The sequence below is a fragment of the Anarrhichthys ocellatus genome, unplaced genomic scaffold, assembly GCF_004355925.1.
Source record: "Anarrhichthys ocellatus isolate YVR2014 unplaced genomic scaffold, GSC_Weel_1.0 scaffold49, whole genome shotgun sequence".
In the NCBI taxonomy this organism is placed as follows: domain Eukaryota; kingdom Metazoa; phylum Chordata; class Actinopteri; order Perciformes; family Anarhichadidae; genus Anarrhichthys; species Anarrhichthys ocellatus.
Genome location: NW_022280079.1, coordinates 305364 through 317045, shown reverse-complemented (window position 1 = coordinate 317045; position 11682 = coordinate 305364). Strand labels below are relative to the sequence as shown.

The window sequence follows — 11682 nt, the reverse complement described above, 5'->3', positions numbered from 1 at the left end:
AGCCTTCACCAGGTTCAACTTTATTAAGTTACACACAACACAAGGTCTGACAGAAACATGTGGAGCTGGACGCTCCTCTCCCTCTGCTAACACTGACTTCACACTGAGTGTTTGCTGCAGACCAACACTTGTAGACGAAGGAGGGAGGGAAACAGCGCCGTCTTGGATTTGTGGGGCCTTTGTCTGAGTGCTTCACTGCAGGGAACTAAAGGAAGGACTCACACAGCGAGTGGGGGAGGAGGACAGGGCTTGTGCTTGATGCTGGTCCAAACAGCTGGTAGAGTACAGTAACACAGGTCACCTCACATGTCTTAACACAAACACAGTAACACACAACATCAGCCTATCACTGGTGGGAGACATTCTGTTTCTCTTTTAAAGGAGCACAGCCGTCTTCCTCAGACCTAACGGTGATATAATGGTGACATAATGCAGCGCTGAAATCATATCAGGCTGGATGATGTATGCAAAACTGAAATTCTCACCCACACAATCTTTGAAAGACTGGTGTTCTCCTTCAAAATGCCAGCAGTTCAGTGTGAAGAGGGGGACATTATAAAAGGGGTGTGTGCGTGTTGACAGGCATCGCGGGTGTATTCAGATGTCCTTGAGGTCCTTCTGGATGCCCCACAGCGTGTCGGCGCTCTTCCTCAGCTGGCCCACCTCGCCGTCTGTCAGGGTCATGTTGACCACGCTGCTCACGCCGGTGCTGTTCAGCACGCAGGGCAGAGACAGGAAGACCTCCTCACCAATACCAAACATGTCCTGAGACACACACACACACACAGAGTGAGGGGAGGAGGCGTAGAGGACACACACACACACACACACACACACACACAGTGAGGGGAGGAGGCGTAGAGAACACACACACACACAGTGAGGGGAGGAGGCGTAGAGGACACACACACAGAGTGAGGGGAGGAGGCGTAGAGAACACACACACACACACACAGAGTGAGGGGAGGAGGCGTAGAGAACACACACACACACACACAGAGTGAGGGGAGGAGGCGTAGAGAACACACACACACTCAGTATATATGCATCCTTGTGCCTCTCTCTAAAAAGGTTGTGCTCATGTCCTCAGAGGACGAAAATGTCCATCTCAAAATGCGCCATAAAATGACATATTCATATTATGTTCGACTTTCACTGAGTTAAATGTTCATAACTACCAAATATTCATGATTTGAACCCTTTTCTTTCATTTCTTTCATAATGCCAGTGTTTTTAATGAAACATTGCATTATGTTGTGTGTACTAAATGCTCGGGGGAGATGGGAGTGATCTGCATTAAACACATAAGAGCAGCGACAGAGTGGACGCCAGGAGAGGAGCATGTGTGACTGGATCTACACTGAAACAAACTTTGTGCTTTTATTGGGTTTCTGTGGACATTTGTGTCCTTAAGGATCTGAGTGTCTGTATTTTAGCTGCACCGTTTATTATAGACTCATTATAGCAGATGAGGTGCAACTTCAAAAATACAGAAAATGTCAAATGCCAAAATGTATGACATCTGCATTAACATAGACAAAATGATTAAACAATAAATGGAAATAAAAGAGCCATTACGTGATGCACAAGGGTTACAGAGACAGTATTAACTGAATGGTTTAATGTTTTGGGAAATACTTATTACATCATATTACAACTTAATACTTATTAGCTTTTATTTTCTGAGTGAAATGGGAAGATGGATATCAGTCTCAGGACGTGATTAGCCCTGAAGTATACAGAACATATACATAAATATGAATATCAATGTAAATATAAATATAAATATAAATATGAATATCAATGTAAATATAAATATAAATATAAATATAAATATCAATGTAAATATAAATGTAAATATAAATATAAATATAAATATAAATATCAATGTAAATATAAATATAAATATAAATATAAATATCAATGTAAATATAAATATCAATATAAATATCAATATAAATATAAATATCAATGTAAATATACTGTAAATATAAACATAAACATAAATATGAATACCAATGTAAATATAAATATAAATACAAACATAAATATATAGACTAATCATACTACGGAAGTCAAGTTGAGCTAAGAGGGATTCAGTTGTTAAGCCTATGAGTAGGAATGGCAGAGAAGCACGGATGAAGGTTGTGATCGTTTGATAGAAGTCCAAAAAAGAACCATGTGACCTTGGCCTCCATAAGAAGAATGACTTTATTTAGGCTATGGCTTGTGTGTAAGACTAGATTACCATCCAGGCCCTGGGGTCCTGAAAACCCCATATTCATTGTTTAAACATTAATTGCAAATGAAGCACCACTAAGGCACAACATCAGCTGAAATGATTTGAAAATCGAGGCATCATTACCTAAAATGTGCATAACTTGTTACAAACAGCAGGTCAGTGGTGGCTGGTAGCTCATTGTTTCCCTGCGGCACTGTAGAGAGTGAGTGTGTGTGTGTGTGTGTGTGTGTCAGACCTTGACCATGGTGGAGACCGGATGGACCCGGCTCATGTTCTTGACGATGCTCTCAGTCAGGTCTGCCACGCTCAGACCGATGGCCCAGTTAGTGTAGCCCTTCAGCTTGATCACCTCGTAGGCGCTGCGACACAAACAGCCACAGGACACTTCACATCCATACAGCACGTGGACAGCGTGCGTGTGTTCACAACAATTCACATATATCTACATATATTTACCAGCAACCACCCAGAACACCATCGCAACTCTATGATCTGACCCTGACCCTGTAGAACCTGACCCCAAGAGATGTGAAATCCATTTCACAGTGATGTGACATGTGCACAAATAAAGCTTCCCGTTATATCATCAAAGATATATGTCATTTAATATATTCTCATAAGCCTATTCTGCAATGCAAGAAATTACATCATTGTGTCATTTATCAGCATATTTAGCATCAGTTACCAAAGGTTAATATCAGGTTGTTGAATAATCAATGTATTATGCCATCTTAGGCTCTGGAGGTAAAAGGTGGTTTAAGCTGATTGCTGTTGGCTGTACAATGAATGACTTAATGTAGTGAGTGAGGCTGCTGTAACACGGGCCCCCTGGGGCCACTCCAACTAACACTGTAATGGCCTCAGAGAACAGAAGCACTCCCACTGACAGACCTGTTTAATAATGACACAGACGATAGCAGCTATCAGCCCACTTAATCTGCTGTTTAGGCTCCATACAGCAGCAGGAGGCTGAGACGGGACAGACTGGACTCATGTGAGGAAGCAAAGTGACCTACAGGACGGCCATGCTTCTTCTTACGGAGAGGAAGTGGATCGTCTTCTGTCAGTGGTGTCACAGATGCTAAACAGGAAGTGACATCAGGCCTTTGGCTCCAAGTAAATATCTATCTATGGTATGCCATCTCATTCATTATTAAATGACAAATATGGTTATGAAATAAATATATGAATAAATGAGGAAATAAATAAATGTAAATATAAATGAGTTGTTATAATTCAATAAAGAAAGAAAGAAAAAGGTTTAAAGTGCGTCTATTCATATGAGTGTTTCTCTCACAGATTCACACTAAAGCACAAGAAATAGATCTAACCAGCTACCTTCTCTCTAACCGCCAATTTATTGATCTATTTAACGATAATGACTCATATACATTAATATATGACAGGATGTATTTCAAAGACTCGTTTATTCATCTAACATTGAATGAACTGGTATTCCATAATGAGTCCAGTCTACTGGATGTTTGCTGTTCTCTGTCACACACACTCAGTCAAACAGACAGCCCTACCTGTCCACTACAGCCTTGTGTGTGGCCGTCCACTGCTCCTTATCACCATCAGTGCCAATATCAGGGTTCAGGCTCTGCAGGTTGACTCCTGCCACGTTAGCTCCACTCCACACCGGCACTGAAAGACCAGCACAACAGTTATTACGGTGCTGTGTGTGACTCTCAAGTCAAGTGACATTCAGGTTTTCAGTGGCACTGCCCTGATGGTGATAATGGAGAGTGTACCCACCGCTGGTGTCTCCATGCTCTCCCAGCACCCAGCCGTTGAAGGAGCTGGCGTGGATGCCAAGGCGTTCGGCCATCAGGTAGCGGAAGCGGGCCGAGTCCAGGTTGGTGCCGCTGCCGATGACGCGGTGCTTGGGCAGACCGCTAAGCTTCCAGGTCACATATGTCAACACGTCCACTGTGGAGGGTGTGTTACAACCAGCGGCTATTGATAGCATTTATAGTTGATAATGATGAAATGTGTGTTCTCTCATACTCACCAGGGTTGGAGACCACGATGATAGTGCAGTTGGGGCTGTACTTGACGATCTGGGGGACAATGGCCTTGAAGACGTTGACGTTCCTCTGCACCAGGTTAAGGCGGCTCTCACCCTCCTGCTGGCGAACGCCGGCCGTCACCACGACCAGGCGAGAGTTGGCTGTGACCGCGTAGTCTGGAGGAAGAGGAGAGAAAGGGAAACAACATGTGATGTCTGGAGACCTTTCTCTGGTGTGCGTGCAGCCGGTCCTGACCTTTGTCAGCCACTATCTTGGAGGTCTTGAGGAAGAGGCTGCCATGCTGCAGGTCCATCATCTCTCCCTTCAGACGATCCTCCATCACATCCACCAGAGCCAGCTCGTCACACAGGTCCTGTCCAGAGCAGCGGCATCATGGAGGAGAGACGGACACTACTTCACAATGGAATACTCTCATGTGCGTCTGCAGGGTTTTCATCTTTCAATTAGAATTCAGATGTGATGATGCTTTTATAACTTCAACGTTGTCATACATCAAACATCATGCGCAGAAATATGACGAATGGAATTTCTATTCAACAGAGATTCAGTTTCGTATGTCCACACATGAGCTCTTACACTCAAATCTAATCAAATGCTTTTATTAACACTATATATACACAGTATATATATATATACTGTGTATATATATATACACTATATACGTATATATATATATATACAGTATATATATATATATATATATATATATATATATATATATATATATATATACATATAGTGAAATAAATCATTAAAGATATACAAATATATACACATTATTTCTATCCAGAAGTCTGTTTCTCCTCACGATCCTATATGAACATAATTATGTGTTTATTAAATAATGGACAAAATGTGTAAACATAATGAAAATACTGTTTTTGATTCAATATCTGTTTTTCACATTCACACGCATTACTTATGGACGATATGTCTTTCTAATATGTTTTTCATATACTTAAGCATCCTATATCCTCATATTTGTATTATTATTTCTGCTATTATTATTGTTATTATTGTTATCATTATATTATATCCACTGCTACTATATTATTATTATTATTATGATTATAGCTGTTGAGTTGTCTCTGTCTGTCTGACATAAAAACATGTGTGTGTAAGATATGTGATACCATATGCTCCTCCCCTTGAGGTACAACTATTATAAAATACAGCTATAAATGATATAATATAGGTAGGAACAATATGATTTATCACCATGTCTCACACATCATGGAATGACATCTGCAGTTTTAGTTTCACATAATACTGATTGATCTTATTATGTGGGGTATTCTTACACCGGCACAGAGGAAACCTGGTCCCTTCATATTTTCATGGCATTTACTTCTTTATTTAATCAAAAATCTAATTCAGTTTAAAAAAAAACATTTTGAAATATATTTGTACACAGTATATGACATCTGACATCTATTTTGATATGTATTTTACACATATGGCAATGTATCAGATTTCTGTATTAGCTCTACAAACGTATACTCGTATATTTACAGGTACTCGTATATTTACAGGTAGTCGTATATTTACAGGTACTCGTATATTTACAGGTACTCGTATATTTACAGGTACTCATATATTTACAGGTACATCCATGAAATGTGACCTCTGCCTCTACCCCATGCTCAGCAGCAGGAGCAGTGGGCTGCTGTGAAGCTGGGAGCTGCGTGGGTTTCAGTGTCTTTCTCTGGGACACTTCCACATGCAGACAGGGACTACCGGCTGCACCCGCTGAGCCACAGCCGCCCACTGCTGTTGTGTCTTACCCGCAGCAGGATGCTGATGGCGCAGGCCATGCCCACCTGGCCCACCCCGACCACCGTCACCTTGTTCCTGGGAGGCTCAGCAGGGCTGCTGGCCAGAGGGGTGATGAGCTTCTGCAGCACTGAGGACATGATCACGGCTGTAGGGAGACACAGAGGAGACATGTCCTGGTGAGCAGGTCCCACAGTCACAATCTGCTTCAATGTGTCTCAACTAGTCCTTTAGGTTCATATACAGCCTCCAATACACAGCAGTGTGCCCAAATACTTTAGTGTATTACCACACAGGACACAGGAGCAACAAGGAAGCACATAGAGCTGACAACATCAGCACACGCTTAGAACATGTGATTGAACAGCAGGGTTGCAACTAATTATTTTCATCATCAGCCGTGAATCTGTGGAGCAATTCTCCAATGAATCAGTTAATGGCTACACAATGATCTATAGCAGAGGTCTTCAACAGGGGGTCCGCAACCCCTAGGGGGTCCTGCAGGGGGGTCGGAAATCTTTGGTTGATTAGACAATTCTTCATTTTTTTATTTTTTTTCCCAAATTTACATGTCTTTAAATCCACATTAACATGAATCCAACATATTGTAGCGGATGGATAAATGGAGGCAGAAGATGTTGTCTTTCAGTCAGAGATGCACACATTCAGGACCAGAGACATCATGAGAGACATCAGGACGAGAGACATCATGAGGAGAGACATCAGGACAAGACATCATGAGGAGAGACATCATGAGAGACATCATGACGAGAGACATCATGAGAGACAACATGAGGAGAGACATCATGAGAGACATCATGACGAGAGACATCATGAGAGACAACATGAGGAGAGACATCAGGACGAGGCATCATGAGGAGAGACATCATGAGAGACATCATGACGAGAGACATCATGAGACAACATGAGGAGAGACATCATGAGAGACATCATGAGAGACAACATGAGGAGAGACATCAGGGCGAGACACCATGAGAGACATCATGAGGAGAGACATCAGGGCGAGACACCATGAGAGACATCATGAGGAGAGACATCAGGGCGAGACACCATGAGAGACATCATGACGAGAGACATCATGAGAGACAACATGAGACATCAGGGCGAGAGACATCATGAGGAGAGACATCATGAAGAGAGACATCATGACGAGAGACATCATGAGAGACATCAGGGCGAGAGACATCATGAGGAGAGACATCAGGACGAGAGACATCATGAGAGACATCATGATGAGAGACATCATGAGAGACATCATGAGAGACATCATGAGGAGAGACATCATGACGAGAGACATCATGAGAGACATCAGGACGAGAGACATCATGAGAGACATCAGGGTGAGAGACATCATGAGGAGAGACATCAGGACGAGACATCATGAGGAGAGACATCATGACGAGAGACATCATGAGAGACATCAGGACGAGAGACATCATGAGAGACATCAGGGCGAGAGACATCATGAGGAGAGACATCAGGACGAGAGACATCATGAGAGACATCAGGACGAGAGACATCATGAGAGACATCATGAGAGACATCAGGACGAGAGACATCATGAGAGACATCATGAGAGACATCAGGACGAGAGACATCATGAGAGACATCAGGGCGAGAGACATCAGGACGAGAGACATCCGGACTGTCACCGTCATCATCGTCTTCATGTTCACTGACATGCTAATCTGAACATACATGTGTTTCTTACCATGACCCGTATCATATCCATCCCTGCAGCATTGTCTATGTTTGTCGTATTATGATACAGAGGGTTAAAGTACCACCATGGTGGAATATGGAGTACTTCATGGACGTTTACATGTTCTCCCGGTGTCAGCGTGGGTTCGCTCTGGGTTCCCTCTGGGTTCTCCAGCTTCCTCCCACAGTCCAAAGACATGCAGCCTGTCCTAACTGAACTAAAATCAATTCACTGAGTTGATCTCATTGTGCACTGTTCAGCTGTCATGGGCAACACCAGCAGGCAGACGTCATGTCATACAGGACAAGTGAACACTTTATGGTGGGACAAAATGGGACACAGCGTACAACTTCAACTAGGACTTTCATCAACTTCTGGAAACATAAAAGACTGTGAAGTCCTATTTAATATAAGAGGGAAATCATACTAGTTGTTGTATAACACATCAGAATATCATCGGTACACAGAAAGAACAAAGCCCTGTGAGCTCATATACACATTAGGATTGGGGCTCATGTGGACAGCCTGCTTGTCATGCTGGTTGGTGTCCAGAAAAGGACACAACTCGTGGCTCTATGGGGCTGCCCACTTATTCAGGAGACAATAGAGCTGCTGAACCACTACATGCCTCATTGTAGCCTCCTAAAATTAATTACGGTTGACCAGCTTCATTGCGTGCAGCAGTGCATGTGTCCCACCAACACAGCCGTTAGAGGGGCAGCCTGTGGTTTAGGTCCTCTCTGTTATGACGTTATGTAACCACCAGGCCTCGGCCTCCATCTTCCTTGGCTTTGGTGACAGTGATGAGAGACTACTCAGTTTAAAACATGATGAATAAGAGTTGGTGAGTTCAGGTCCACTAGGAGGAGGTTTCCTGTGTGAGGGCAGAGCAGGTGCACAGCTGGGAGTCAAGTCCGCTGTGGAGGTGAATGCACCTCATCACTTTAGTGATGGAATGTGAACTCAGCCGAACATTTCTGATTGCATCACAGATTAATGAGCCTCTAGCTGCACGTGGGATGAAGTGTATCACAGGCTGAAATCAGCACAATTTCGCACGTAATTCAAAATCATTATTCATCATGTAGGCTAAACTGGCGCAGCGCATGAATGAAAGTAGCATTTAATTCAGTTTAAACTGAGACAATGTTTCTCTCTTTAACTTCGCATTCATTCAAGATGAGCTCGTGCAGCGACAGCATCCGTTGCTGCCGAGGCGTTCAGCGCGCATCACTGCGCCCGGAACATCCGCACAGTACTCACGTTTTAACAGTAGTTCTGCTGGCTGGGGTCCGCTATGTGGTCCGGTGCTGAGACGGTCCGGAGTCTAGCGGCTGGTAGAGATGGAGAGATGGCTAGTGGAGCTGAACGGGCTGCAGCGAGGAGGGGGGGGGCATAGTGTTCACGATGGGTTCACGTGTGAAGAGGGGTGCAGAGCATGACGCCGGTCTACGTCACGCCATGGAAAACGGGAATAGATGATAACTGTCAGACATTTTCTTGTTCTTTTTCTTCTTATTGACACTTTGACAACATTGTCCATGAACATCCATGCCAACAAAGCCTGTTGGTTTGAATTGAATGGCTTACATTACGTTCTCTCTGTCTCTAGACCTTTGTTTGGAGTTTCCTCTCCTCAGCAGCAATGATGCAGCTGTTACATCAGGTGAAGTCAGTGAGCTCAGTCCACAGGCTGTCCTCCTCTGTCCCCTTCATTCTCTGAAGTGTCTACATCCATAACTTCACTACATCTATCTATCAGCCACAGCTACTTTATAAATCATATTTGACTTAGATTAGTTCCATCCTGACCAGTAAGTATTCAAATATATAATATAATATAACACTGACAGCACAATGAACTGTTGATACTTGAAGTGCATTATTTTGCTGATGACACTGAAGGAACATGTTGAATTGAGGACTACATTGGTGGTATTGCTTATTAAGGATCTGGGTGTTTCAACCCATCACCAGACAGGTCATCAGTTCTCAGGTCTCAAGTAAACATCGGGTCTTTGCTCTAAAGAACCAAGTCACTGACAGGTCTCAAGTCCTAAAGTTTGGCTTTTTGAGACCTAAACCAGTAATAATGCGCTCTTGGTCAAATGTAAATCCATTTCTGACATTTTGGAACCACACGTTTGGTCTGCTACAACTGTTTTTTTGGTTACATTTTTCTAAGTGGTCACAAAACGTTAGGTCTTCATGCTTCTCTCCTGCAGCCTGATGCTGTCGGGATGGTTCAAACAAAGTGATCTGAGATATTAAGAGTTGACTTGCTGGGAATGAAGTGTCCAAGTCATGTGACTCAAGTCTACACCTCTGCGGTTATAAGACACGATTCAATCTTTCATCGGAAGCTTCTGATAGGCACTGTAAACTGGACAGGTCTATTTATCTGAGTGGACCCAGACAATAAACAATTGTAACCTCATTGTATTTGTATTTACTCAGTGTTGCTCTCTGTAGTGCAGAAACATGGGGCTGAACCCGTGACTAAAATGTGACCTACATTAGATCACATGATTAGATCTGGATTGGGGGGCACGGTGGTGGTCAGCACTTCCATCACTTTATATATCTTGGAACAAAATGTTACATTTTTACCTTTCACACAAGCTTAATATTTATTCCATTTGAATGTGAATGCATTGCATGTTAGAACACAGTAGAAATGGTGGCGCATACGTCCATGTGAGCACGCTGTTCTCTCCCCCCCCCCGCTGATGCTGCACATGTCACACATGATGATGACGGCGGTGGTGATACAGGCTGGCACCCAATAGGAAGCTGCAGTCCCTCTCTCTCCCTCCAACAGGGCGAGGAGGGTGATCCCTTAAAGGCGCCCACTCAGCTGAGTCGAGGGCCTTTGTGTGTGTGTGTGTGTGTGTGTTAGGGCTGTTAAGGTCGTTGCATGTGAAGAGTCAGGAGAGTGATGAAGGGATTAGATTGGCCAGTGGAAGAAGGCGGGGCTACAGGCTGTTACATAACAGAACACAAAGCAGCCTCACTCTCTCTGTCTTCATCACTAAACACTCAAAGGTTCACACGTCTCACAATACTCTGTATATCTACTTGTTTATAGTCCTGACATCTGTTCGTTTGTGCACTTTATTTTATATTTCATTTATTTTATATTTCATTTATTTTATATCTCTCTGCAAATTTTAATATGTTTCTACTTGCACTAATTGTTGTTGATTGTTAAATGTTTGCACCTCCCGTCACGCCAAATTCCTTGTATGTTCAACATACCATGGCAATAAACGGTTCTGATTCTGATTCTGATTCTGTATGAACAGTCCTCATGCTGTAGACTCAGGGATGAGCAAACAGACTGTCCTTCAGGCTCACGTACTGACACGTAGAGACTGAAGGCCGGTCCAAGAACACATTTCAACTACATCCTAAAACTCTGAAATGATATCTCGAAGCGTTAATGAAGACGAGCATCACATTGCTTGGGACCAGTGAAGACATGATGATGCTTCTGATGCCCGACATTTCATTTGTTCCTTTGTTCTTCATTTTTGATCTGAAATGTTCCCATTCTTCACTTGAATTATTTCATTGCCTTATGATTGGCCCAGTCCAGCATGTTGTATTCATAAGTGTATCCAAATAAACATTATTATTATTCAACTCAACCAAAGCTCGTCATGACCTTAGGTTGTGTTTCTTATGGTGCTCTGAGAAGTCAAGTTACTGCAAATTAAGACGACACATGCAAATAACAAAACACGAGCAACTTCCCCAATATGACAAAACATAAAAACACAGCTCTACATATCGAGAAAACACAAGCAGATACAGAAACATATTGCAATTACATAAACCTGCTGCAAATACAGAGACATGCTGCAGATACAGAAACATGCTGCAGATACAGAAACATGCTGCAGATACAG

General features: G+C 42.9%; 1 protein-coding gene across 1 annotated transcript; it reads right to left on the bottom strand.

Moving 5' to 3' along the window:
* On the bottom strand, positions 1-9176 carry ldhba (lactate dehydrogenase Ba). The gene is made up of 8 exons (XM_031869878.1): positions 9035-9176; positions 6060-6196; positions 4510-4627; positions 4257-4430; positions 4001-4174; positions 3772-3889; positions 2478-2601; positions 1-765 (listed from the first exon to the last, which is right to left on the bottom strand). The coding sequence occupies exons 2-8, from the start codon at positions 6186-6188 to the stop codon at positions 598-600; spliced, it is 1005 nt and encodes a 334-aa protein (XP_031725738.1). The 5' UTR covers positions 6189-6196; positions 9035-9176; the 3' UTR covers positions 1-597.
* Between the last annotated feature and the right edge of the window lie 2506 nt (positions 9177-11682).

What these genes read in the sequence shown, in the direction of transcription:
- ldhba (XM_031869878.1), bottom strand. Translation starts at nt 6,188, where the DNA reads ATGTCCTCAGTGCTGCAGAAGCTCATCACCCCTCTGGCCAGCAGCCCT. An exon ending in CCATCAGCATCCTGCTGCGG is followed by an intron (nt 4,628 to 6,059) that starts GTAAGACACAAC and finishes TGCTCTGGACAG; the next exon opens with GACCTGTGTGACGAGCTGGC. An exon ending in CACAAGGCTGTAGTGGACAG is followed by an intron (nt 2,602 to 3,771) that starts GTAGGGCTGTCT and finishes TTTGTGTCGCAG; the next exon opens with CGCCTACGAGGTGATCAAGC.